This window comes from Neolamprologus multifasciatus, chromosome 12 (assembly GCF_963576455.1).
Source record: "Neolamprologus multifasciatus chromosome 12, fNeoMul1.2, whole genome shotgun sequence".
NCBI classification, from domain to species: domain Eukaryota; kingdom Metazoa; phylum Chordata; class Actinopteri; order Cichliformes; family Cichlidae; genus Neolamprologus; species Neolamprologus multifasciatus.
In genome coordinates this window covers 10,875,492-10,890,720 of record NC_140450.1, presented here as the reverse complement: position 1 = coordinate 10,890,720, position 15,229 = coordinate 10,875,492, and the positions used below count along the sequence as shown (strand labels likewise).

The 15,229-nt window shown below is 38.0% G+C and overlaps 1 protein-coding gene and 1 long non-coding RNA gene across 3 annotated transcripts; one reads left to right on the top strand and one right to left on the bottom strand.

Annotated features, from left to right (window-relative positions):
• Nucleotides 1–538: 538 nt before the first annotated feature.
• LOC146506479 (uncharacterized) lies at nt 539–5,285 on the bottom strand. Of its 2 annotated transcripts, XR_014877099.1 has the most exons (4): nt 4,804–5,285; nt 2,888–3,551; nt 2,490–2,779; nt 539–1,527 (listed from the first exon to the last, which is right to left on the bottom strand). It is a non-coding gene; the product is annotated as an uncharacterized LOC146506479 (long non-coding RNA). The 2 variants fall into 2 exon arrangements; XR_014877098.1 differs by having other exon boundaries at nt 2,490–3,551.
• Nucleotides 4,071–12,335, top strand: paip1 (poly(A) binding protein interacting protein 1). Its single transcript, XM_085179198.1, is given in 11 exon segments — nt 4,071–4,493; nt 6,768–6,919; nt 7,037–7,234; nt 7,369–7,481; nt 7,912–8,023; nt 8,764–8,889; nt 9,001–9,107; nt 9,392–9,509; nt 9,627–9,681; nt 10,106–10,184; nt 11,258–12,335. Coding segments are annotated over 11 exon segments (1,347 nt in total). The 5' UTR covers nt 4,071–4,294; the 3' UTR covers nt 11,346–12,335.
• Nucleotides 12,336–15,229: the final 2,894 nt, after the last annotated feature.

Sequence of the window (15,229 nt, the reverse complement as noted above, 5' to 3'; positions counted from 1 at the left end):
TCTGAATTGACTTAAACCATATTTCTTTATAAGAACTAAAGCACAGATATGCACTAGGAGTTTAATTACACCACATACAGTAGCATTTTCTTTCTTGATTGGTCCTTAATTGCTGTGCATGGCGAGATAAAGATGCAGTCAAATAAATAACAGAGGATTTGACCTACATAATGTGTACTGCTGACCCCAACCCCCACTGACTTACCCACACACAAACACACACAAATCCAATTCATTTGTCATCTTCTGCATTCCCTTGTGAATGTTTGAACTCTCTCCAAAACACTGGCACGGCGAGGGAAAAAAACGGCAATAACACAAAATAGGCACAGTAATCTTCTATCAAAGCAGGTCTCTGCATTTCTGGCACTGGAATTCTCTGTGGAATAATGTGATCCAGCTTTGAGAAACAAGTGGAAAATGACTGGAGGCTAAAACAACTAATGAATACTTACACCGAGATGTCTGGTAGAACACATGTTTGCAGCGGGCAGCTACTGAGTGAGCTTGGGAGAGGCACTTCTGAGGGGGTTGTTCAGGTTCACAGCCTTTCCTCTTTCCTCTGGGATGGAGAAATAATTTTCTAGCATTTTAGATCAACATGAGGCCCTTCAGCACGTGCTCATTGTGTGCAGACAACCACGGATAAATACCCAAGTTGTGACCTTAGTATTTATTTGGAGATAGTCTTTTTTTTAAAAAACAAACAAACAAACAAACCAAGCATGAGTTTATGTGCAATGAAAATTTTCATACAAAGTTTTGGAAACATTTTTTCTCTAAATGCAACTGACGCAGAAAACAAAACTGCAACTAATTATAGATAATTAATTAATGTCTAAGAAATTTCAAACATCATCACCTGAATTCCTGGTAATTATCAGAAAAAGAATTTGTCGTGGAACTTGAAGCCTGATGTGGATTTTTTTTCAGTACATATCAAATCTGATGGAAAAAAGTTAAAAGATATTCATATTTCACACAATCCTTCTTTTAGTATAAAAAGAAAACGTGTCCAATTTTCGTACAACAAATTGGACAGTGTGCACCTCGACATTCAAAAGCATAATCGCTTATGAATGCGAAGATTTCTCCTATAATTTGTTAACATTTTTGCCATGGTCACATTAATATACTGGTAGTATATTGTGTTCATTTTATTACAAATATAAGCAAATAATATGATTACTCCCTCTACTAACATTTTCACTGTTAACTAGAATTAAACTGAAAATGAAAACAAAGCATGACAAAACTTTTTTTTCATTTGAAATAATAATAAATAAAAAAAACTGTAGTCTAACTAAAACGATATGCAGCTCTTTGTAAGTTTTGTCAGATTTTTCAATCCATCATACATGAGGAGTGTAACAGGGCGGCCTGTCACAGCTGGATTTACAGTGAGGCAGACCAAGAGGTATTTTTTCACCATATAGCTCTCAGGACATGACAATCACTCATATGTTAAGCCTTCTCACAAAACAATCACCCTGTCTAATGGCAGCTGGCAGCCTTAAATACTCTCAGCTGTCACAGGCAGTGTTGGGAAGGTTACTTTTTAAATGTATTCCATTACAGAATACAGAATACATGCCCCAAAATGTATTCTGTAACGTATTCTGTTACGTTACTCAATGAGAGTAACGTATTTTGAATACTTTGGATTACTTAATATATTATCATGCTGTTTACAACTACATGAATGTACAATTGCTGTGATTTATTACTGTTACTGAAGGTCCGCGGCTCTGAACTGTAGTAAAGGGACCTCTGGCTAATATGGTGGGTTCTGTGTCGGGCTCGTAGCTGAAAACTAGCTTTACTTTGTTGTCTGGGTCAACTTTGCTAGCGAGAGACAGAGAGAGGCGTTGAAAGGCTGCTCCAACAGAACTTATTGTTTTTGGAGTAAAACACGAACACGGTGTACAGTCGAGTCTTAATAGCTTACTTACAACTGGGCTCGTCTGGCACTCTTCTTGGCTGCAGTGGTTATTATTATAATTACACGCTTCCAACTCCCGTTTTTGCTCGATGACAGCTCCTACTTTTCCTTTTTCTCCCTCCCTCGCTCACAGACACATAACGTGTATGGCAGTCCATTCTCCCTGCAGCACGGACTACACTGCCTATGATGCTACATTCTTTAGAGCTATACCGGTAGCATTCTGCCTATTAGCTTAGCATAACAACAACAAAAAGGCCTCTCTCACCCAGGAAACACGCAGAGAGAGAGCGTCACCCTGTAACCATGGCAACCGTAACGCTGCCACCTGGAACAACAGAACGTAGCTATCAAACAAAACCCAAACAGGCCTGACCCGCCACAATATGAAACAGGGAAGTACCGCTGTGTAATCCATTTATTTCAACAAAGTAACTGTATTCTAAATACCACCTTTTTAAACGGTAACTGTCACGGAATACAGTTACTCATATTTTGTATTTTAAATACGTAACGGCGGTACATGTATTCCGTTACTGTCCAACACTGGTCACAGGCTAAACCATTATTCCATTAACAGGTGAGTTCTCAAATCCCAACCTTCCACCACATTATACAATACATCAATTTCAATAAATACATATAGACATACATTTTGAATATGTATTGAATATGTAAATGAATAAATATTTTACATTTTACCCTTAAACCTTACCATTATTATAGAAACACCAAAAACCCCAAGCACAAAGATTCCCCACACTCCCTTCACCAATGGCCTCTCCTGGTATTTTTAACTGGTATCTGGACACCTGGGGAAACATTTGCCCAAACATCCTGGAGAGGACACAGGAAGGGAAGGTGAGTCATCACATCTCTGTAAGTCACGTCTTTGTACCGCCTTTACCTCTAGACCTTGCACACATTTGCGTTAGTTCTCCTTACCTTTTGCTCCCAGTAACAATTCTTTTCTCCTCACAGACAACCGCCACATTTCTTGATGAGGAGCAGCTGTGCAGGACCTGGAACAAAGTCTACTGGCTAATTATTAAAATACTCAATAAATATTCAATAAATAATTAAACTTCTTGTATGCAAATGTTATTGATGTGCTTAAAATGCGACGCTAAATAAAGTGCAAGTTAAGGTGTTTTTAATAAAGTGAAAAGTAGTCCTAAAGTGCTGTACAACTTAATACAAATAATTGTAGGAAGGGAGGAGTCTTACAAGGAGATTATCATATTTAAAATTTTATATAAATATCTGCATTTGAATGAGTTTGTCATTGTAACTCTATTACTACTGCTACTAATGCTAACATTAATATTAATAATCCTTACAAAATTTAACAAAACTTGACAAGTGGAGGATGAAAGAAGGGATAAATAACATATGATAATTCTACAGCAGATGAAAAGTGTCTGAAAATCAGGTAATTCAGAAAAAAATCCAGCAAAGACCTGACACAGGAACAAAGTGATCCATCTGGCCCTTCAGTTGATCCAAATACTGCTCATCGAAGCCTTATCAGCAATGGTCTCTGTGCTTTCTGGAGCACATTCTTAAGAAGGTGAAACTGGGAGAGAAGGTTCAGGCATGTCCAACAGATCTGATGGAGTAATAAATCCAAAAGTTGAAATTTTCCTTTAAATTGTCATCAATATGTAAAGAGGAACATAATATCATCTGCAAAGCATCTGATTGGCAGTGGCTCCATTTTTAGGATGACGATGACCCCCAAATGCTTCTAGCTTTGAAAAGCCATCATGAAGTCTGGAGAAATATTCCTAAAGAACACTTAAAGAAGTCTTGCTTAAGAGCGTTCGTGTAGTGTGAAAAATACAGCTGGTGGTGCTAAATATTGAAATAATAAATAAATATATATTCTAAGCAGAGTTGTGCAAATTTAGTTTTTCTCATTATATAATGGATTTTCATTTAAATTTGCAGATGTTTCAGAAATATTAAATATGTTTCAAGGTCTTTGTGCAGTAATCCATTAAAAAACACATTGTTGTGTTTAAGCGTTAAACGATCCCGTGCAAGACGGTATTTATTGCAGCGCCCACTTCCACTCCGTGCCACTAGAGGGAGGCAGATTTTTTTATTCTGGATAATCAGTGACAGCAAGTTTGTTGTTAAAGGAAGTGGCCGAAAAAGTTATGTAGCATTACACACTGATACTATCCGATAGAGAAAAGGCCACCATGAAAGAGAGATAGGACGCGTTTTACAGTCAAAAAACACAAGCACTTGCCGCTACGCACGGAAAACGGCAGCTGGAAGGGCGAACGGAACATCTTCGTTTATATCAGATGCTGTATTAAGAGCCGAGGCTGACACCGAGCAGTCATGAACGAGAATTTCGACCGAGCTCCCGGAGCAGGGAGATCCCGTAATTTTCCAGCAGACCCCGGACTCATGACAGGCGCTGGGGACGCTGACAGCAAGACCCCGCTCTTCAACCAAAGAGAGCCGCTGAGACAGCCGCGAACAACTCCTCCTTTTACCGAGAACAGCATTGGCTCTGTCAGCGACATACCTGATGGAGGTACGGAGCTGTCAAACAGCAGCTCAGCTAATGCAGCTAGCTGCTTTCAAATTCGGGTATTTGTAATTTTAACTCAATGGCAGGGAGACCTAAAGCACAGAATGTGTTTGTTTGAGTGTAAATATTATCTGGTTGACATTTTTCCTCTGGGGAGCGCTCGGTTTTGATAAATCTGGAGTTGACATTAGCTAGCTGCTAAGGGAAAGCTAACCTTAGTGGTTTTCGGTTGGGAAATCCACGCGTTTGTTGGATTTCATGTGATCTTAGGCATCATCTAAATAAAGCTCGCACTTAGTTAACTCTATCTTACCCAGGTTAAACTTGTGCTTGTACTTGTAGAGTTGGTTTAGTTAAAGTTAGCCCACCGTCAGCGCAAAAGGAGGAAGAACTAGCTTGGCACTGGGGAGTGAAGCAACGATTTAAAAAAGCTCACGAGACTCCATAAACGTCCAGTTTTTGCACGACTAGAAGCCTGGATCTTGTTTCTTAAGGGGTTACTTAGTAAAGAGGCTTTCATGAAATTGTCAGAGGACCACACTTTACAGTAAGAGTAAGTCGGCTATCATGAATGTAAGTAATACTTGATGGAGGAAAACGCAGTATTAGTCATCTAAAACCTTGCGAACTATCAGAAATACACGAATGGTGCACAAATGACAGGGAATGAGGTCATGAATAATCCGTAATTCATATTTGTGGCGCTTCAGATAAAGTGGTGGTTTAGTTCTTATCGAAAAACGAGTGGTTAACACCTTTTCTATGTTGATATATTTGTTTCCATTGCTAAATAGTCTTTAATCAGCAGGATTATATATTAAATAAAGAAATGACCTTTTTTGCAAGTATCTTCATAAGTCTGCGTTGTACCTACTCTGTAGCCTACATTATAATCAATGCAGTCTTTTTGTGGACAGTTAAATATCTTTATACAATTATTACATTATACAGGATGTCCCATAATGATGGAGACACTTTAAATTCAAGTATCTTTGATAAGAATAATGATGTTAAGTGCAAATATTAAAATCTATTACATATTCTTCATATTATCTAAGATTTATGAATTACCTTCCTTAGATGGTCACCAGGAAGAGAACATTTATGCACTTTCTCCCTTTTAATCCAAACACAACATCGCTTAGCATATAAATTGGAATGGATGCAGTCTCTCTGGATGCTTTGTTTTACCTCTGCAGCTATGCAGGATTTACCTGAATGCACACTTTCCCTGAGGTAACCACACAGGAAGTAGTTCACTGTGAATCTGGATAACCACTGAATATCACTGAATCAGTTTCTGCCGAGTTGTTCTGCAAAGAAGATATCAGATACCTGTCAAGAATATATCAAATTTAAATTGCCAGTGTGTAAATACACAACATTTCAAAGACAGACAAATGACCGTGTGCTGGTAAATTAACAATAAAATGTGTCCCATCATTATGGGACATTTGCATTCACTGCAGAGTCTGCTGCCCTTTTGGCCAAATAGCTCTTGGGGAAAAAAATACATTTTTACTGTCAGTGAGACTGAATAAATAAATACATTAAAATCACTTTGCCAAAAGCTGATTGTAGTGTCTTCCTTCAGGAGGTAATGTTCTTTCTGCATCAAAAGAAGTTGTCATTCGTCAGGGATATTTTTGAAATTATATAATACTTTTTTTGTCAGACAATCAGTTTTGGGCACTACATACCAGAATCATTTACATATTTTAAGGTCAGATTTTTCATCAGATAAATGAGTTTTGGCATCCCAGTGTTTAAATTGGGGTTGGGCTTCTTCTAAAACACAGTACACCTTTTAATAGTGCAAAGTTAGTTCTGTTGAACTAACATTAACAGTAGGCAAAGACCAAGACAGTACCATGTCTTGGTCTTTGCTGTTGTTGTATTGTTACACACAGCTAACATTCATTTCTCGTGTTAAGTATTTGGACAGTGCTGCGTCTTATAATGCCTGTTTTATTTGGTGGACTAAATGTCATGTCAAATCTCTGTGCATGCTGCAAGCAACTTCCACCTGTTGTGTCAAAGGTGTTTAGTATTTTTGTTAAGGGAATCAAAAGTCCAAAAAAAGTAAAACAATGACAGAGCCCATGTAGTGCTATATATTGTCCACTCATCCAATGATAAAGCTTGTTCCTCAGTGTTACAGACTTTCTTTGTTGCCCCAAAGGTTGTTAAAAATAAACCACATTACAGCAGTATTTTTTATAAACACCTTTGTAGTCTCCCATAAAGCAAAGCCTGAAAATATTTTTGTTTTTCCAGATTATAGAAGACAAAGCAGACCTCCACAGAGTCCAAATTACAACAACACATCTGCTTCAAGAGGTGGTAATGATGTGGATTCCATGATCAAGTCATCAAAGCTTTCAGCTAATGCTCCCGAATTTGTGCCTTTGGGATTTAACCAATATGATGTAAGAGAACAGTTTTACACTACACATTAATCCTGATGCATTTTATGGTGATAGTTTTTGGAGTTCTTGTTGAATTTTTCTCTGAATTTTCACGTTTTTCTTTCAATTTTTGTAAAGGACTCCGCTTACTATGATGACAGCGATGCCTATTACGGCGAACCAACTCTGGCTGATACAGTCACAGACTTTCTTGGCCACCTGAGTTCCTCGCCAGGGTCCTTTGAGTCAGATGTTGAAGACATTACTGGTATTCTCAATTCCTGGGTTACTACTGAAGAGTTGTTGAAGGAGCTGGTGGAGCTGATCTACACACAGGTTCAGTCTTTAATTTTAAGCAGTGTATAATATAATTTTAAACCTTTAGACACATATTTACAAAATGCATTTACAATACATGCAATTTTGTAAAGGGGACCTCACTCATATCTTTGCCTTTCTTTTTATTGCAGTCCACTTCTATTCCAAACTTCGCTTATACTGGTGCCAGGCTTTGTAACTACCTTTCCCATCATCTCATAATCGCCCCGGCAAGCGGCAACTTTCGTCAGCTCCTTCTGAAAAGGTCTTTTTTTCCCCCCCTCTCCTTTTGATTTATATGTATAAAATTTGGACAAGCTCCTATGAAAAGTAAATCAAGATCTATATAACCTTTTTTAACCACTGCACTGGGCAGGATCAATATAAAATAATACAAGTTTATTAATTGTTATAATACTGGCTCTCTCCATCTCTGCTTGTTGTAAGTAATTAGCTGTAATTAAAGATGGGAATATTTTATTTTCTTCACTATTTCTGCAAAACTTTTATTTTATTTTTTTTACTTTATTTTTTTTAAACCAACACTCCAAACTATGGGGCCAGACTTTTACCCTGTGACCTGCCTGGCATATAAATATAAGAGTTAATAAACATATGTAAGGTGTACAGCACCACAGAATGTCACCCATAGATTCAGTTTGTGACTTCAAAAGTAAGAATGTTGTCTGTTGCAGATGTCAAACAGAGTTTCAACAAAGGGATGCAGCTGTTCGTGGAGAGCCAGAGACTCAGAAGAAATTCCACTCGTATGTGCTGTTTCTGGGAGAGCTGTACCTACATTTGGAGGTAAGAACTCAGAGTCGCTGCAGTCTCTCCTTTGGATTCTGCTTGTGTTGATAGCTGGGAGGTGTCTGCTTACTCCAGTGAGTCTTTTTCCTATAGTAAGACTCTATTGTTCAAAAGAGCATCTAGTGTTAGTAGTCCTTGGTCTGTTCTCAGCCTAGTGAGCCTTGCGCAGGTGTGCATCAATCAGTTCTCCATCTGCTGCGGGCCCTGGTTTAGAGCGGCCCTCTAGGTTGCAGCAGAGCTACAGATCACAGCAAAGAAAACAGTTGCTAGCTGCAGTCAGAAGAGGTTAGTTTTCAATCTTCCTGATGTCAGGAGAAGAGACTTTTAAGGCAGCTGATATAGGCATGTTAACAAGCAATCTGGGCAACATCTCAGTAGGAAACCACAAGTATGGAAATGCAGGTTAGCAGTGACAGAGCTTTCAAAGTAGACAGAGGGAATCGGCCATTAAATTTATAAATCCATCGCGTTTGCTCTCAAACAGATGAAAAAATGCAAAAATTAATCACCAAATATAATTTGAGTGTTTGAAATGCTGCATAGCTTAGTGTCCTAGTGTATGCAAGGTTTTCTTTTAATAAGCAGCCTCACTACCGTCCTGGCAGCTAGTTAGTAATCTTGTCTTTGGAGGTAGGGAGGAGCATCTCACAGTGTAAGTCCCAAACACCAGATTACTGTCAGCTTTTAATTGTGTCATTCACTTTTCCACATGTGTGTAAATCTTTTATTTTTTTTAGATAAAAAGTGGACAGGGACCTCCAGTTCGAGCACGTGTCCTACTAGGGGCTCTGAAAGACCTGTTGATCAGTCTGTTCTCCAGTCCTGTGGATGCAAATCTCATCTGCGCTGTCAAACTGCTTAAGGTGTCAGAGTTTAGTTGAAAATGTTACCGGATTTTTAATTTAATTTTTTCAAATCTTTTGATGTATGTCCATCATTAATGGAGGAATTAAGAATATGTTTTGAATTTGCAGTTGACAGGTTCTGTCCTGGATGATTCCTGGAAAGAGAGTGGAGAGTCGCACATGGGGAATTAATCCAAAAGAATAGAAGATATTGTTCTGGATGCTGCCTGCAGCAGGTGTGACAACCAGTCTGATCTTTTATGTACCGCGTCTTCTTAAATCGAACTTTGTAGTTAAAAAGAAAGACACATAGTCGCCTCTGATGGTCACATGTGAACACGTTCATCAGGTCATCAAAAATCTTTTGATTTGTTTTCGTGAAATATTCATGAAAATGAATACAATTTTCTAAATTTCTAAACTTAGGATCAAGGGAGCATGTGCCATAATTTAAGATTTAGCCGTAAATTGCTATATCAGCTTGATTAGATAAAAGTTTCTAATTAATATTTCTTCTCAGAGATGTGAGACAGATGCTTCTTAAACTAGTGGAGCTGAGGTCCAGTGACTGGGGCAGAGTCCTTGCAGCTGCAGCAGCTAGCAGTGCCACACCAGACAATGACCCCAACTACTTCATGGTCAGTTTTAACTGTGGCATGCTCCTCATATCACTCTTTTTGTTTTTCCTTTAATTCTGCATCTTTCACTCCCTCTTTATTTCTTATTTTTCATGCATTTGTGTTTCAACCTTCCAGAATGAACCTACATTCTACACAGAAGATGGCACTCCTTTCACAGCAGCAGACCCAGGTCAGTCTACAGATATGTCCATGCATACAGAAATTTAAAAAAATCAGCCCTTCATGTGGATATGCACACATCTGTAGGCAAGGGACTTTTTAAAATATATGTGCGTTTTTAAACTGGCTCTTTTCAAGTTTCTGTTTCCAGTTCACTTGCAGTCCTTTTAGGGATTGTCTAGTAGCGTTTGAGCAGGCTGTAGGTGCATACTATTACGTTCAAACAGCAGCGTGTATTTGCCGAATAGAATAGAATCTTTCTATTAATTGTTCTAAATTTGACCCGTGCACAATTACCTCTGTGTTGTTCAACACATTTTTAAATGTTTTCTTGGCTCTCCTCAGTCATGTCCTGTATGTAATTTACATGCTGCTACTACTTAAAGTTGGCATACGATTATGATGCTGATCTTGTTATCTCTATGGTTTTACAGATTATGCTGAAAAATACCAAGAGATGCTGGACAGGCAGGACTATTTCCATGATGTATATGGTGAAAATGGAAATGAAGTGTAAGTACCCACTGTAAATGTAATTGATAAGGATCATAAGGACTTATTTATTTATTTTTGGTTCCCCCCCCCTCTTATCTTATTTACTGAAGCTTCTTGCTTTGTTAACTAGATACACCTGTTAATTCTCTGCTAATGCATATAGAAATAGAGGAATACATATAGGGAAAATAACACAGAAAAGTAGAAGTAGATAAATTGAAAAAAAAAAATACACTTAAAATGCAGTGTGAAAACATAAATGTGGCTTTAATACAAACGCAGATAAAGTATTTGTTAAAAAGCTTTATTATTTTTGGTGAACCGGATTAATTTACTGGCTAATTTCTTAGTTTGACATTTTTTCCCTCCATAGTCATTCACCAAATGCTGAATTTGCTGAATACAGCATCAGCATTTTTTTATTCTTCATTTTTGGACATCTGAATGCCCTTCAGGTGCACAATTAATGCACACATGTAATGTGTTGCAGACATCATTGTGGTTCTCTTCCCATCTAATATCAAACTCCTTGTTTACTTTGGCAAGTAAGAGTATGTAAACCTGGAGAATTACAAATGTGAGCCGCTAAGTGCAATAATTTGAGTTTTTCTGTAAAAGTATTACACCTTTCTCATACAGTGCGCACACACAGTAACACTGCAGGTGCACTAATTAGCTTAATCGTCGTATGGCGTTACCGTGGTGTCATTTAGACCACATTTTGTATGAATTCAACCGTGTCACCATGCTTGCACAACTTTGGTCATGTGATCGGATAGTAGCTTCCCAAGAGAAGTCATGTGACCACCACTGACCTGTGGGCCCCTGAGCTTGGCAGCTGTGTTTGACTTCCCCACAATGCAACAGGGCTGACCACAGTCTCAGATTCAGTTTAGTCAGCAGCTGGGTGTGAAAGAGGGCTTAACTCACTCCTGCTCCCCCCCGCCCCGCTCTTTCTCTCTTTCTCAGAGCTGTGTGTGTGTCTCTCTGAATATGTTTTGAAATGCCAAATACTTTAACGTACACATTTTACTTTTAAGGATCTTAAAAGTAACATCCATGCCTCTAAATCCCTTGTGTTGCATTCACAGATACGACTTTGAGGACGAGATGGAGCCAGAGATAGAAGAAGCTTTTGAGAATTTTTGTTTAGAGTCGGAGAGGAAACGACAACAATGACGTGAGAGTGAAGAATCTGAAAGTCTGAAGAAGGCATATACTGTACTTTTCCCACTCAACATGCCGGAAGAAAAAGAAAAAACTAGCATTTGATAGGCTCAGATTTTTATTTTACTGCAAGCATTTTAACAAAACGAGCTGTTCATAGTTGCACTAACGACACTGTTTTCAGTCAGTGTTGATTAGAAAAATTGGGACAATCAGTGGGATAACTGTTCAGAAGGTTGAAGAATTTAGACTTCTTTTGACATGGAAGCTTTTTCTTTGTTCTTTTTGAAGTAGCTTCCAAGATTTTCTTTCCTTTGCCTAAACTAAATGCCAAGAGGGAAGTAGTTTGCTGTGGATTTTTTTTTTGTTGTTGTTGTTATTTTCTTAAAGGTGGATGTGTTTTAATCTAATGTGTGCATAATTTGTTAACTGCTAATTAATTCCCCGGTCTATAGGTAGAGGCCAGAAAAACAGCATCACAGAGATGCTTTATTCTGATGTTAAATTCTCTGTAGATGAGTGAGTTGGTTGTTTTACTACGTATTACAGCCTTTATCCCTACTGTTGTGATATTGCATCACACCGTCAATATTAAACACTATATTTTGGGCTGTTCACCTATTCATCTGGCTGCAGCTAACTGAAGTGTTCTAAAGCTCTGTGGAAAGCTGTGCCAATTAAGTAATGTTGTATAAGAAAATATTTAAATTCATTCACAAACTGTGAAACGAACCTTGACAAAGACCTTTGTGGAAAATTCAGAGCTTGAAAACTGAAATCTGCATCTAAATCCAATTGATTTCCTGAATGTACTTTCAAATATATACACATCTTGCAGGTCAGGGTTGCATAACTAAACTGCAGAAACGGACTCCTTGTTATCCCGAGACTGAAAGACTGTTTACCAGCAATCTGTGGCTCCCATAAAACGGAATGTTGTTTTATAGTTTGTAAATATTATTTATAGTATTGTTTGCCTGCAATAAATTCTTTATAATGTGAGACTGCATTTGCTTAATTTGTGTTTTTGAGTTTATAGTTGTTGTTTTTTTGTTTTGTTTTTAAATGCCTTTATTTTATCCATGTTTTTTTCCGTCTCAATAGTAAGTTTTGTGTGGGTGTTTTGTGTGTAAAACACACACAAAAAAACACTGAGACAAACATTACCTCACATCATTGTACCAAGGATGCACTGGAAGGAGACTGACCTAAAACAAGAGAAGCAAGATAAACTTACCAGTAAATGCGGACATCAAGCTGTTGTTAGTGGAAAGGAGGAGGCTCCCATATTCACTACTGTATTCGTCAACTGGGAGGGACTGTCTGAATTCATGGCTGTATATTTATGACACTTACCTGGACCTGAAAAGACATGAGAATTTTTTACTTTGTGTGTATAAATACTAAAAGATATTCCTCCTAGAAACATCTTCTGAACAAACTCTGCCATCAGGTGGTAACTCTGTGTCAGTACAGTACTTGAGTCCACATCAATTTTCCCTAAGGGGACAAAAAATCATATCACATCCTATCAAACAACTAGATTTGATCAATCCTGACCTGTACTCATTGGTACGTCATCTACTGTAACCAGAACAGTGCTCTACCAAACTTCAGAAACATGTTGTGTCATCAAAGTAAAAAGAGTTAGAGTCATGAGGCTTTCCCAGTCAAGAAGAATATTTTTTCTTTATATTAGTAAAATGTAGCAGTTTCAACAGGGTTCACAATACAAATACTCCTGTTATATCATTTTTTGGTTATGATGGTGAAACAAACACTCATTGCAGTTGTCATTCTGTCAGTAAGAGGTGATGGCTCAAGTTCAAGAAAGGTTTAGCTTTTTTTTATTTGTATGATTGTTTTTGGTACTATACTATTGCTGCTCCTAATCTCTTGAACAATCTGCCCCTTAGAGAGGCCCCTTCACTGTCCACTTTTAAAACACGCCTTAAAACCCATTTTTACTCCTTGGCATATGACACAGTATGTAATATATAAATAAATTGCTTGCTTGTTTGCTATATACACACTAACCTACTTTTTTAGGTAGACTTGCAAGTACCACGGTTGACTCCCTTTTGCATTCAGAACTGCCTTAAATCTTCATGGCACAGATTCAACAAAGTGGAACATTCCTTGGAAATGTTGGCAATTTTTTTTGTGTATCATTGTTTTGCACAGAGTGAGAAAACAGGCATTAAAAAATTTCCATTTGCTCGATGTGTGATTGTTCCACCCTTTTAACTGTCTCCCAGTTTACAGATATGAAACTGTACAATTGTGATTGCTACCATTTGGTGAATAAAGTGAATAATGTTTGTAAAGTGAGTAAGTCATTCGTTGTCAGGGAAGTCCATGAACAACACAACACAACATTTAACTTAAATGATGGAGTAGTGAGGTCTTTTTTTGTCTTGAGATTTTAAGTAATTGTGCAGACTAATTATTTCATTTCAGTACTGGCCTTATATTATGAAGCTGAGTTACAAGGAGATGGATGTGCAGCAAATTGGTTGAGAATAGATGGTACTGTGTTTTCTACCAAACACAAAATGACAGCCTCTCAGTCTCACATCTCTTTCATTTCTACATTTGCATTTTTGGAAAACAGGAAAACACTCATACTATATCATTAACCTCGATGACACACCAGAGATATTTTTTCTTGATGCAGTTAAACAGCTATTATGTTCTATGGAAGCATTGGAAAGCAAGTTTCATTCAGAATATATTTTGCATTTCTTTCTTGTCTGTATATTTAAAGCACTAGAGCCTATCCCAGCTGTTTTAGAGCAAGAGGCAGGGTACACCCTGGACAGGTCACCAGTAACATCTATGGGCAATTTAGAGTTTCCATTTAACCTATCCCCACTCCCTGCTTTGGACTGTGGTAGGAAGCCAGAGAACCCAGGGAGAACATGAAAACTCCACACAGAAAGACCCCAGCCTGATGGTGGAATTGAACTCAGGACCTTCTTGCTGTGGCAGTGCAAACCACCGTGTCACTGTGCTATTGATGTTGTAGTTAAAGCGCTGTGGTGGCCCATTTATGGGAAATGCAAACCGACAATAATAACAACAGTTACAGTTTGAACTTTGAATGAAGCCAGTATTAGTACATACTGTTTTAAATATGTTTTCAATTACTAATTCACTGCCATACCAAAGAAAGAGAGAGAAACTTTCTGGGTAGTAAACAGTTAGCATCTGCCAGTTGTTACCATTTTCTGAACAAAAGAAGGAACATTTGCTTTCTAGTCTGCATACAATGTAATGCCATCAAACAATTTTCTCACTTATCTCACATACCGTTTCAAACTGCTCTGCTAAAAATGAACAGCTCATCAGTACAGTTTAAATTTATGTGTCATCCAAATTTATGTGGGTGTGTCATCCATAGAGGAAGCACACTGCATATGGCTGATACTTTAATCTACAAACCACTTGCTGCTAACTCATGACTGGCATAAAATAAAGCTGAGAAAAGAATCCCCCTGTTTGCTTAGTGCTGTTTTTTTTAGTTGAAAATATATATGTACAAATCTTGTACATAACTATACATATCTATTTTTGGTCACATGACAGGATAGTAACTTCATCCAGTCACATTTCCAACAGCAGTCTGTGTGCAGTCATTGACTCGTGAGCCCCCTGTGAGCCTGCTGGATGTGACTGTGTGGCTCAAAATGCAACCGGGCAAACCAGGACCGGAGATTCCCATTGGTCAGCATTTGGGTGTGAAAGAGGGATTAGCTCTGTGCTGCAATCCATTCACCCAGAACTTGCTTTCATTCCTGTATTCATGTCTCTGCCATCCTCTGCATAACATGTTTTAAATGTAATAACTTGTCAAATAAACACAAAAAACAGCAACAAATGTCAAATGTCAGAAA